Source organism: Amphimedon queenslandica, unplaced genomic scaffold (assembly GCF_000090795.2).
Source record: "Amphimedon queenslandica unplaced genomic scaffold, v1.1 AMPQUscaffold_13463, whole genome shotgun sequence".
NCBI lineage: Eukaryota > Metazoa > Porifera > Demospongiae > Haplosclerida > Niphatidae > Amphimedon > Amphimedon queenslandica.
Genome location: NW_003546301.1, coordinates 169701 through 183731, shown reverse-complemented (window position 1 = coordinate 183731; position 14031 = coordinate 169701). Strand labels below are relative to the sequence as shown.

At 35.0% G+C, this 14031-nt stretch overlaps 2 protein-coding genes across 2 annotated transcripts; one reads left to right on the top strand and one right to left on the bottom strand.

Annotated features, from left to right (window-relative positions):
* Nucleotides 1-9: 9 nt before the first annotated feature.
* LOC100637877 (nudC domain-containing protein 3-like) lies at nt 10-3392 on the top strand. The gene is made up of 5 exons (XM_003385444.3): nt 10-273; nt 322-897; nt 943-1074; nt 1973-2113; nt 3091-3392. Exons 1-5 carry the CDS (start codon nt 61-63, stop codon nt 3190-3192), a joined length of 1164 nt encoding a protein of 387 aa, XP_003385492.1. The 5' UTR covers nt 10-60; the 3' UTR covers nt 3193-3392.
* A 1225-nt stretch (nt 3393-4617) lies between these two features.
* LOC100637751 (aconitate hydratase, mitochondrial-like) lies at nt 4618-13937 on the bottom strand. Its single transcript, XM_019994869.1, has 20 exons — nt 13830-13937; nt 13726-13782; nt 13582-13661; nt 13029-13206; nt 12805-12978; nt 10950-11108; nt 10846-10897; nt 10505-10800; nt 10351-10456; nt 9882-9975; nt 9688-9825; nt 9521-9632; nt 9392-9464; nt 9291-9340; nt 7994-8073; nt 7767-7940; nt 6060-6153; nt 5125-5257; nt 4950-5071; nt 4618-4902 (listed from the first exon to the last, which is right to left on the bottom strand). Exons 1-20 carry the CDS (start codon nt 13851-13853, stop codon nt 4762-4764), a joined length of 2337 nt encoding a protein of 778 aa, XP_019850428.1. The 5' UTR covers nt 13854-13937; the 3' UTR covers nt 4618-4761.
* Between the last annotated feature and the right edge of the window lie 94 nt (nt 13938-14031).

Genomic DNA, 14031 nt, shown 5'->3' with positions numbered 1-14031 from the left:
AAGTTTATCACGTGACTCTCCTGAGCAGAAAGAAAGGAGAGTAGACTTACGCAGAGGGTCATGGCCGCCATTGCTCCTGGATCTCTGTGGGGTGAGGAGGGTACATACGACTCTGTCCTTTTGTCAATATTGAAGAGTTGTGGCAAGATTCAGCCCTTCTTTGAATGTATTTTCTCATTTTTATCTCGGAGAACAGACTTTTACATTATTATGGAACAAGAACACGCAGAGATGGGTTTTCCACAAGGAATGGCACTTAATATGGTTATTCAAGTAAATAGACTGTTTTGTATTACTTATTTTGTTCATTGATTAATATAGGCTTTTAAGAAGTATGAAATTCTGACAAGGAAAAGGGAGGCAGAGTTGTTGCGTGAAGCCGAAACAAGACGTATTGATTTGATGACAGATGATTTATCAGAGCTCCCAAAGATTGATGTACCCTCTTCAACTGTTGAACAGCTCAACAAGCTAACAAAATCAAGACTTGTGGAGAGAAAAGGCAACCGTCAAAAATTACAGCACCCTCAGTCGGAATTAGTCACAGCAAAAGTAGAACATGAGCAAATACGTGTGAGTGAATCGGTTCCTGTTAATAACTTCAAAAAAGATAGTGCTTCTGATAGTGTTTCACCTGCAATCCCTTCACTACCTGTACAACCTCCGGGACAGCCCTCTTCTGCTCAAGTCCCCACTTCTCTTGCTTCATCTATTAAGGAACCATCAAAAGCATCTGATACGTATAATGGTTCCAATGCTGGCAATTACGCGTGGTCTCAAACGATGACAGATGTTGATATTAGAGTTCCTGTTTCTAGTGGCACAACTGGAAAAGACCTCAAGATAGAAATTAAGAATGATTCTTTATTAGTTGAAGCACTGAAACCTGAAAAGAAGGTATTTATTTGATTTTTTTACTTTGTGATGTTCATGTGCTTACAGGTCCTCCTCGGAGGTCAACTGCTGCATCGTATAAAAGTGGAGGAGTCTATGTGGAGCCTAGACAAAGATGCAAGTGTGGTCCATATTAATGTTGAAAAGACTAAAGAAATTATGTGGAAGTCTGTTTTTACGGTATGTTTTTTGACCTCGTGTACATGTATTATAATATACATGTACATATTGGGCGGTAATGAAATTTATTGTCTGCTAATTAGCACACTTTATTATGAGGACAATTGCATTTTAATTTTTTGCAAGAAAGGTACATTATCGTGATTGCATATTAATAGAAGACATTTTTTACAAAAAATAGTTTGTCAACGTCAATTTTAGCTGAGCATGAATTTGTAGGTGATTATATACAGTGTAGAAATGTAATATGATTTAACGCAAGAGTTTGAATTTGCTTATGTTTATGGGCATTTCTGGTTATGGCATGTTGCTGTGTCATGCAGCCTTTGGACAGGTAAATGTAGATCCATGTAGCAATTTGACACTGACTAGTATGCAGATTCGATACTAGTGCTGCTCTCTCTTTCTGGTACTATAGCTTTCTTTAAAATTGCATGGCCCTTAGAAGGAGGAAAGTTTTTTATCACCTTCTTAAATTAGTTGACTGTAGTGATAGTGAATAAGCTGCCTACAGGCATGAAGAATTGTATGTAAGAAAGAGTGAATTTGAAGAGCTGATATGGCTTAAAGGTTGCAGTGACTGTACATGTACATGGGTTGCATGGGCCACATTACAGATTATGCATGGATAAGACAAGGCTGAGTATGTGCAACACAATTAATTGTAGTTTAGTATAGAGAAATGCATGCATATAAAAACTCCTGAAGTTAAAGTTGGAATGGGCTCTAACAAACCAGTCAAGTTAATTGTACCAACTTGCCAATCTATTCCTCTGTATGGTAATGCCAGGAAGCAACTCAGGACTGTTTGATACTTGCATTGTATGTCTTAGGCTTTTAACTTTTGCCAGATATTATACCATTATCAATTTTTCAGTCTTGTGCTCATTTTAATTAGGGTGAAGATGGCATTGATTTAACAAAAGTTGATACTTCTCGTGATATAAGTGAATTTGATCAAGAAGCTCAAGCTGCTATTCAGAAAGTTACATATGACCATCACATGAAAATGCTTGGTCGACCCACTAGTAGTGAGCAAGTGAGTCCTTATTACATGTAATGTCAGTTAATTACATCGTAGTACATGGTTTGAAATAATTCCTTTTAATGGGATGGCTATAAATGTCATATATTTATGACATGCACTCTGTAGGGGCTGGGCATGTATCAAAAGTTTTATTTCCAAAGTAACAGTTACATATGACTCTAAATTTTCTAGAGTGAAGCGTTTATCAAAAAATCTATATGCTTGCCATGATTCACTATAATATGAAGCTTCAATTTTTTGCCTTGTTTTTGTGAGTGTACATTAACATGTACAACTGTACATCATTCTTTTATTTTTTACACATACCTGTTGAATGTGTTGCTTCTGCTCCTAGCCTCCTACATGTATACCGTACTAACTGGTTATTAAGCGCCCTTTGTTATTAAGCGCCTAGTTCTTATTAGGTGCCCTGCTCAATGTAGCTCTTAGCATGGGTTTGTTAAGCGCAGTACAGAACAGTAGGAGTCGAAGCAGTAGGAGTTCCAGCAGTAGGAGTCCAGACACTTTTTATAAGCGTTGTGGCCACAAACCAGACTGTCAAAAGAGTATTCTTCACCACCCGCCATTGTAAAACCAGTAAAGTTATTAATTAGTTGTTATTATAAACCACACCTACTATTTTTATTAAGCGCTGAGTCATTATAATACGCCCGTTTTTCTGTCATTTTCTGCATAAGCGCCTACGCTTAATAACCTGTTAGTACGGTATGCTTTTTATGATAATGGTGCATGGCGTGGGCTTATGTTGATATTAAGTGGCTATATGGGTTTTTGTTGAAGTGTATAGAGTCTAGATTATGTATTTGTGGCCTGTCGTGGGTGTAGGACTGCTTTAGGTGGGTGGTTCATAAATACATGTATTCATTGTTAGTATAAATTGCTCATGACTACAAATGCAGGCTGGTGATTGGTAACAGGAATCCAAATTGTCATTGTTATGTTTTTGTGTACATTTTTTTCTATAATAGAGGGCACATGACATTCTTAAGAAAGCTTGGGATGCTCCTGGCTCTCCGTTTAAAGGGACTCCTTTTGATCCTTCAAAAGTTAACATTGCTGGTGTGTGGTAGGCACTGTACATGGACATGGCTGCATGTGTACTTTTCATTTTTGCTATTAACTTTTCCAGTGTACTTTCTACATGTACTTCGTGAACAGAATGTATGAATTAGAACATTATGTTAATGTTTTTTGTCGTTAATTTTTGAATTGTTTCTCCTGATTAAGCACTTGTTTATCAATGATTGTAATAATGACTTGGAGAATATAACTTAAAGCTAAGCTACATACAGCATGGACAGAGCTGCTATAATTAAATTATTTCTACATGTACTATAGTTTCCTGAAGATTTTTCTTGCAGACTTTATGTTGGTCTCTCACAGTCTTATTCTACTGTACTGTGTTTGATTTTCCTTCATATCACTTTTAAGGAGCTCTATTGTCTGTCTTGATCTGTACTGTCAGATTATCTTGCTTCATTCTTTCTGCTCTAGATCTCAGAAGCTCTGAAGAGTTTTGAGTCTATAGTGATATGTATTATCTCTAATTTTACATGTATGTAACTTGGTACATTTATTGTACAGCTTGAATTCACAATAATTCCTTGTATCCATTTTATCTAGAGGTTGTTTTATTCAAGTATTACATGCATTTGTACATGCATAATGTATGAACAGGAGCCCATGCTACAATAAAATAATTTCACTTCATATGCTGTGATTTTTAATGGCACACTGCAGTTATGCAAACAGTTCTATGAAATGCACTATACCATATAGCAGGAAATTTTCATTGAGTATTTTTTATTTATTTCATTGGCCAAAACTTTCAATCAAAATTTTAGACTATGAAAATTTAAAATGACATGGGATAATGATTAATAATTAATGTTAATGAAAATAAAGTCAACTAAAATCTGATGCATGGACAATAATATTTTTGTGGCAACAAAATTTTCCTGCTATACAGTAATAATTTGAACAGTATACACTTACAACAAATGTAATACTTGCAGCTTTCTAATCATGATTAAAATTACATTCATGATACCTGTTCAATCTAACACAGCAGTGATAGCACAATACTTAATTACCATTATTGTTTATAATCAGAACGTTATCAAAAATTAATGGTGTTTGTACATGTACTACTATATTATGTACATGTACACATTATTTATTATTTCTATTATTGCAATGATTATGGTATTTTCAATGAGCTTGCTCAAAATAATGAAAAAAAGGCAGATTTTATTTTGTCACTTGCAGCATCTACCAGCAAATATGTAGCAGCCATGTACATGTACTGTACATGTAACTTGTTGCCACTATTGTTGTAAAAGTTAAAGCCTAGTCATAATTGGAGCTTTTTTACCTTTTGACTTTCATAAGTTTACACACCTATGAAATAGATTCTACATGTGCATGTATATACGGTATACACATGTACATTGAACTCTTACTGTAACTACATTGTAAATGCATGTACATAATTATTAAAATGAATGAGCAGCAATAAATTAAGACATAATTATAGCTACATGTGTTTTAATTCAAAAGCTACTTTTTATGACCATCAAAACACTGCTACATGTACAAGTCTAAAAGTTATCAGTTAAATTAAGTAATCCAGTTAGGATTTATTGTTGCTCCATTAATTGTTTCATTCTATTTAAGGCACTTCCAGCTTGAAACCATTCAATTTGAGTTTCATTCATAGAATGGCATAGGGTAATAGTTTCTGTTGATCCATCAGCGTGTTTTAACTGACATTGAACGGCCTATAAAACAAAAAATAAATCTTATCCATATTTCAGTGTAAGCTTACTTTTCCTGGGGCTAACCCATTGAGATTCAATAAAGATATTTTGTCAGAAGGTTGTACTTTGTCATAATCACTACTGTTTTCAAATACAAGTGGTAATATACCCTGCTTTTTTAAATTAGTTTCTAAATAATGATTTCATTATAATTAACAGCACAAAGCATTATTTATATTATACCATGAATTCGTGCAAAAGATCGAACAATAACAGCAACACCACCCAAATGACGAGGCTCCAATGCAGCATGTTCTCGACTGCTTCCTTCACCATAATTAGAATCACCAACTACTATCCAAGGAATATGATTAGCCTGTGACAAAAAGTAATGATCACGCATGACAAAAGAATAAAAATACATCATTAAGGAGTCTCATAATTACATACATGTACATGTACATGAATGATGCATACAACACAAGCCTCTACATTTAATGAAAAATACAGGTTTATCGCAATGATCAATTTTTCAGGCCCGGTATACGATGTTCGGGATATCCATGTATATGCAGCTGCAATTGTTCACGTTAATAAAAATATTCAATTCAACATCATTAAAATCATTAGAGCATTGCTATGACAATAAGACCACGACCACGTACATGTATTTAGTATTTAGCTTATTTTTAGCAGCTTTAGTGGAGCCATTTGCCAACAGTAACTTGTTTTCTGTCTGTTAACTTCTTGTATGGACATCTACCTCAGAGCTCTTTCCTGCAAATATATGCTGGTTTACGTGCTAGTTATTACAAACCACACCCAAGTCAATAAACACCAACAGGAATGGGTGGAGAGTTCCAAGATACAGCAAGACACTAGTTCTGAAAAGAATTGATTAAAGCAGCTCCAAAGAGACCCAAGAGTTAGCAACACAAGAAGAAAAACAACTCAAGAACATTACAGCAAGGTGTACAGCACCGTTTTAAATTAAAATAGCATCTGGTTGCTCCGGCAATTGCTAGTCGCAAATAAAATTGTGAATCATTGCAGCTGGAATACATGTATATCCCAACCTACGATAATAACTTGTAAGCCAAGATGATGGATTGTACATGTATTTTTTATATTACATGCACATTATAGTATGTACATACATGTGCATGCGTACTATGTACCTTGTAGTATCTAGCAGTCTCTGGAACTGGACCATATTCACCAGTAACTTGATTTTTTACTTTATTCATTTCCTTGTTCTCTGCATTCACAGCCCTAAACACAAAGTTCAGACACCTTCCATCAGCCAATTTTTATACTACATACATCATGATACATGTATAACACATACACTTCAAATGTACTTGTAGTAATGTACTCGTAGTATAGTGGGTCATTTTCCCAGCAATTTATTTTCGTAATTTGGGGCTTTAATTACCACAAAATCTATGCCTACAAACTCATTGAAGTGTACAGGCTATAGGAGCAAGTCATAAAATATTAGACTCATGGTAATAACCCACTATTTCAGTGCATTGCATTATTAATGCAATCATGAAAAACTTGACTTTTGATTGCTGAAATTAAAAATTTTCATGTGCATGAAAATTCTAGCATCGCAACTTTTAACAAGACAAGTCCTCGTGTACATATTTACATCTACATGTAAACTTAACTGCAATAATAATAAGCACAATTCATGCAATCAAGAGTGGATAATTATTTAGGGAGACAGTCTAACTTGCCTATAATATGTGATACAACAATGCGTATGTCTACATCCGTTTTTGCAAGTATACAGAGTTAATCTTAGTAATCTTAAAGGGTAAATTCTGCAAATTTGGGGGGTATTTTTTTATTGGCTCAATGTGTTTGCATGATCATAATAATGATGTGTTCCAACTCCCATTATTCAAAAAATTATTCACTGAGATATGAGCCTTCAAAAACGCTCATTTTTGCTTCCTTCAATGTTACTTCCTGTCAGTGGGTGTCGCTAAACGTGATGTCACAAGAGGAATAGATACGGATAACTCCATTCCTTTATAGGGGGAAATGATCCTTTATTCTCATGGCTTGTAACGTAATAGCAGTAATTTAAAGATTGGGATCACTAGCTTTCATTATCCTAAGCATGCAATTGCAAGAAAAAGTAACAATACCACAAGTAGGTCAATTTTCTTGTTTGCTATTTTGAGTCTTTTTCTTACAGTTGCATGCATAGCATAATGAAAGCTAATGATTCCAATCTTTAAATTACTGCTATTACATTACAAGGCATGAGAAAAAACAATCATTTCCCCCTATAAAGGAATGGAGTTATCTGCATCTATTCCTCTTGTGGCGTCACGTTTGGCCACACCCACCGACAGAAAGTAACATTGAAGGAAGCAAAAATGAGCATTTTTGAAGGCTCATATCTCAGTGAATAATTTTTTTTTAATAATGGGACTTGGAACACATCATTATGATCATGCAAACACATTGAGCCAATAAAAAATACCCCCAAAATTCACAGAACTTACCCTTTAAAATTTATGGGTGTCGTTGAGAAAATGGCACTTGAAGCATGCAGGCAACTTTAAGACTTACATGTATATCTCCACCCTGAGGAACATGCAGTGCAAGAAACAAGCAGGAGCAGCCAGGAATATGTTCTTCTAATGGTTGGCTATTTCTAATTTGCAGCTTTCTGACTTGGAATCAACATAAGGACGCAAGAATGGCTACTTGGTGCTAATCACCATGCTATGTAAACATACATGTACACCCTGTTGCATCACAGATTATAGGCCGGTTAGACACTCTCTAAATAATTATCCACTCTTGATGCAATGAATGTACATGCATGTATGCCATGACAAAAATTCATGTATCAGTGTCCTTACGTCAAAAACATATTATTTGAGATATTATCCAAGTGACCACGATACTTTAACCATGGACCTGCAGCACTAATATGATCTGTGGTACACTTTCCCAATACTTTAATCAGAATAGGTGCATCCACAATGTCTTCACCATTCCAAGCACTAAAAGGCTCCAAAAGCTGAAGTCGAGTACTGTAATAAAACACAGTAAAATCACCAAAAATAATAATACATTATCAAAATACCTTTTTGGATCAACCTTGACAAAAACATCAGAATCATCAGACGGTGGTGGCTGATAAGTATCTTGGCCTGGATCAAAACCCTATTGCAAATGCAAAGCAGAACTAAATACATGCACATGTATCTCATTATGTTCAATGTATGTGTATACTGTATTTATAAAAATTTAGCTTTTTTATAAAGCTTAACATGAACAAAAACATGTACAATGCACAATGCTTTATAATCTCATTGGACAAATTTTAATGACTATAATGCAAGACATACATGTACTCTTGCTATACGCTATACATCTACATGCAAAGGAGGTTCAACAGGAAGTACATGTACATACAACATGTATTTTGTAATATTTAATAAACTGCATGCCCACATCTTTATTTTTAATTAAGTAACTATTTGACACTGTCAAATCTCCTCTACTGTACAATGCACGTACATTAAACTAGGCGAATGTAAAACATTAAGGGCAAGCAAAACGATTAACATTTCGATTAGCAATATACAATGTCTATATAGACAATGATGTAGTGGCTATTAAATGTTGAATGTTGATGTCAATACACTAATCCAGAATTTGGATGGAAGGAATTTCATAGCTTCTAGCTTTAAGTGAAGAATCTCTGCTGTTATATAGATCTAGGATGGAAGATAGTTCGTCTCAGAAGCCAGAAGGAGACTCCATTTGTTGTCTTTGGGTGTGACAAGACCTATCTTTAGCATTTCTATTGGACCTCCTCAGTCTTGCTCCTTCTTCTCACGCTTGTTACGAAGAAGTCGACAAGCTTCTTCTTGTGAATTACTCATGCTTTAAGCTTCAGCTTCTCTTGTTTCTTGAATACTCTTGAACTCCTCTCGTCCAGCGATAACTGAAGTTCCTCTTTGATTTTGCAAGTGGTACCGTAATCATCAAAATTATCATTTTAAAATGAGTGATTATTATTTTTATAGACATGTAAATAGGGATGACGTATGTGTACAAACAAACAAACAAACAGACATACTCGACTCGACTATGTGGGGCTCGCTTTTGCTTGCCCCAATTACAAGTACATGCACATCTACACATGTACACATGCATGCACTCATGCAGGTACAATGTAGTAATTGTATCTCAAATGCATTACTTGTGTTACATTGTACAGTCTACACATATACATGTACATGTGTACATGTACATGTACATGTACATATGTAGCATAATGGTACACAATTTATGCATGTGAAATCAAGTGTCCACATGTACATGTAGTTTTAAATGTATATGCACACGTCTGCTGTATTAAGCAAATTACTGACCTTTTGTGGCAACTCTTCCCCAACTGGTACTTCCAACTTAAACTTCTCACCTACAATTACATGTATAAATGTACATGTGCAAGTTGTTTATTAATTGTTACCATTAGAGCCAGTGAGTGTGTCACTTAGAGGATTAAACCTTAAGTCACCAGCTATTGCTAGAGCAGTAACAATCTAAAGAGACAGCAGAATAAATATGCACTGATGTGTGTATGCATGCATTTAAGAACCTCAGGAGAAGCAACAAAAGCATGTGTTGCTGGGTTAGCATCATTCCTTCCAGTAAAATTCCTATTATAAGATGTAACAATTGTGTTTTTTTCTCCCTTCTTAACATCTTCCCTAAAAATTACAATAGAATTTTTAAACTAATAAAGTGCATGTAAATGTGCCATACCTATCCCACTGGCCAATGCATGGACCACAAGCATTCGCAAGAACAATAGCACCAAAATCATTGAAAGGTTTATCAATGCCATCTCTTGCCATAGTAGCTCTAATCTGTTCAGAGCCAGGTGTTACTGTGAAAGTAGTTCTACAGCAAATTAAACACATTTTTGTAGTAAATGTACATGTACTACAACACAGTACTTTGCTTTCAGTCCATGAGACAGAGCTTGCTTGGCAACTGAAGCAGCTCGTGTCATGTCTTCATATGAACTATTGGTACAACTACCAATCAGAGCTACATGTAATATTGAAATAAAACCATAATCCATCAATCAAACATACTTGTACATGTATGCACATAATACTGTGTGCAGTGTGCATTAATAATAATTCACAGAAATGATTATTTACAATAGCAAGCATTAACAGGAAAACCTATACTGGATCATTAACATTCAGAAACACAGTTACATTGTACATGTAAATGTAAACATAAGTATTGTACAAGAAGCTAACATTGCATAATATGTACATGTAGTTTATACGTACATGATAATGTACTGTACATGAGTATAATAGAAGTGTACATTTCATGTAAAAGTAAATTTAATACAAAAATTTCAGCATCATAAGCTAGCTGTGTACACATTACTACTGTTAATTAACTTACAGACTCTAATATCAAGTGGCCAATCATTTTCAACAGCAGCAGAGCCAAGTTTTGAAATAGTGTGAGCAAGATCAGGTGTAAAGGGCCCATTAACATGAGGCTCCAACTGCATTAAAAATAATTATGATACATGTACATGTACATGTGTTAGTACCTTGTCTAAATCAATTTCAATGCACCGATCATACTCACAACCATTATCTGATGTCAGAAGGTCACTGTGCTTTTCAGCAAGATGAGCAATATCACTTCTTCCAGTAGCTTTCAAATAATTACTCATTCGGTGGTTGAATTGAAACAATGATGTAGTGGCTCCAACTTCAGCACCCATGTTACAAATTGTTGCCATACCAGTGCAAGATAATGATTCAGCACCACGCCCATGATACTCAATAATTGCACCAGTACCACCTGATACAGTTAGTATATCGGCTACTTTCAGAATAACATCTAAAAAGAAAGATACAACTATCACACAAGGAGAAGAAATCATACCCTTAGGAGAAGTCCAACCATTTAATTTTCCAGTCAAATTCACACCAATAACCTACATGTACAAGTAGAAATTAAGATATAAAATGTACTTCCGTTCCAAATACTTTAGGGCACTTTAATTCCCATGGTAATCCAGCCATTACATCAACAGCATCAGCTCCACCCACACCAATCAAAACACCACCCAATCCTCCACCATTAGGAGTATGACTGTCAGTACCAATCAGTAAGAGCCCAGGATAGGCATAGTTCTCTAATACTATCTACAAATAACAATAAGGCAATTAGAAACTTAGTTCAACCATAAATATACTACCTGTAAATGGGATTGGAAACTACTGTTACTACCCATGTGTACCAGGCTGGTTGGGACCGCATAGTTCAATTCTTAGTATACTAATGGCGAAGCTTTATGGGACTCTAGATACTGCATTTTAGAATGAATATGTGGCACTAAAAGCTCTTAAGAAGTACAATGTATCTACATGAGCAAAAACTTGCTTGCTTTATTCTGAAATACAGCTGCTAGAGTCCCACAAAGTTTCATAATAGAGTCAATGCTTTGCTAAGATTTCATTACATTTGGTGGGGATACACCCCAACCCGCATTGCAATTATGACCATTGAAGTTTCCAATCCCGTTTACCAGTAGTATATCTATGGTCCAACCATGCATGTACATGCATTTAAAATGTGTATATGCGCATTGAGCCAGTTTTCTACATGTGATGCACATTTACTCCAATGCACATAATGTCAAACCACACCACATGGTTTAAATGATCATTAAAAGCACACCAGTTCTCTAAACTACATGTAGTTCAAACCACACTGCAAGTGTAGAAAGGCCTTACAAGATTCAATGATTCAAAACTAATCTACATGCATGTACATGACTACATGTAAATGTACGTACATGTACATGTACATACATGTATGTAGTTAGTATTTGTATGAGGACTGCATACATGTACTGTACATATACTCACAAAATCATCCATTTAATACATCTACATGTACATGTACAAGTAATTTTCCAACTCCATATACAGCTGGAGTTAAAATGTGATTGCTCCTCTGTTCATACTAAATGTGCATATGCATGCAGACGTACAATCTACACACTGTAGGCTCACTGTCAATTAAAATCATTATTTTGTTTAATCCATTTGTGAAGTCCTGTCAAAACATCACTTATATTCAACTTTAAACTTCTAATTCAAATACATTCTGTAACTAATCAAATAAAACGTAAAAGTCATGACTGCCTGAAACACACAACCAGCACAGCTGAAACTGCTAGAGAGAAACTTCGGGTTAAAACAATTTCACTTTAGTGGCTAAGTGGCTAACAACAAAATTTTACACTTGATTTACATGTAAATGTACAGGTACTTCCATTATTAAAAACAAACCAAAATAATTTTTCCTTTATCGTACAATTTTGCCAATCTCTGCCCATGTACAGCATTGTGCAACATGTACAATAGTCATGCATGTATAATGCATACATGCACATGTACATGTATATACATGTACAGTAATTTAAATACAAGTAGGTTCAAAAAAATACCAAAGTAATGTACATGTACATGTACATTGTACATGTACATGTACAATGTACATGTACATGTACAAACTACATGTACAAACTACATGTACATGTACAAACTAAAACCATTTTACAAAATGTTAGCATTTTCGTTTACATAAATTACACATGCATACATGTACATGTACATGTATATCTGTGTAGTTGTGCATGTATTGTGCAAAAAATGTGAAAAACTATAGCATGGCACCAATAACAGCAATAAATAATTGATATTGCATCATAATAACAACTATAGTTCATGTACATTGTACATGAATAATGTCAAGAGTACAGTAGATAATCTACTCTTGATAATGTACATTGCATCAGCACAGCTCACAACAAAAATTATTTATTTTGCATACTTGGTGAATAATACCACTTCCAGGCTTCCAAAATCCAACTCCATACTTAGCTGAAGACGAAGAAAGAAAGTCATAAACTTCTTCATTAAGGTCCTTGGCTCTATTTAAATCTTCCACACTCCCAACTTTAGCCTCAATTAAATGGTCACAATGAATAGTTGATGGTACAGCAACCTACAAGAAAATTGCAGTGTCATTACTGTAAAATGCAATTTGAATGTAACCTTTCGTAGCCCACTGCTAATGAACTGCAACATAGCCATCTGAGCAGTAGCATCCTGCATTGCAACTCGATCAGGTCTTAGCTTTAAATATGATTCACCACGAATCAGTTCTTGTCCACTTGGGTCATCTAAGTGACTATACAATATCTTTTCACATAAAGTGAGTGGGCGGTTCAACCTACAGTATGTAAATACAAATTTCACATCACAGTAACAATTCTTTTACTACTACAGTAAAAGTACAATTTGTATTGTACTAAGGGTAACGAATAAACATACATGTATGAACAAAACTTGTAGTGCTAAACAAAAATACGAGGCATAGCTAATGCCAATAGCACTCACAACACTGATATAACTACAGAACTTAATCAGCTCTGAAACTCACTACATGCACAATGTCATCTCTTGGTATATTACATGTACCTCTTGATATGTGCAATTAAGCAATAGAAGAGGAAGGGCTATAACGCCTAATGTAGGAGTATGCTACTTGCTCACGAAACATGTACATTGTAACTGTAGCAAAATTAATATCACATTATACATGTACCTATTACGAACTACATCAAGAGACTCTTTCAGTTTTTCATAATTAATAAAATGATTTTGGTCAAACTTGCTAATGGCAACCTGCAAAATAATAAGACACCAACAAGGCAAAATAAATTAATAATATACATTTTAATTAAGGAACCTTTTGAGGTAGTGGAGATGACGATGACAGACACCTTGGATTCAAAAGCTTCGCGCCCTGAAAGAAAACTTAAATGAAAAGGGAAAAGTAGGACACTCACTTACTTTATGAAGGATAGATCGTATCATTTTAGTAGTAACTTAGAAGTGACGCCTGCACTTTGGTGAAGTAAGTGTAAGAAGTGAAGTAATAAAATCGTTGAAGACACGCCCATCTAATATATCTCAACCCTCAGGCCACACCTATTTTTTCCGGATCCATCCGGAAACTTTATGACTAGCTAAGGCCTAGTATAAATTAGCAGGT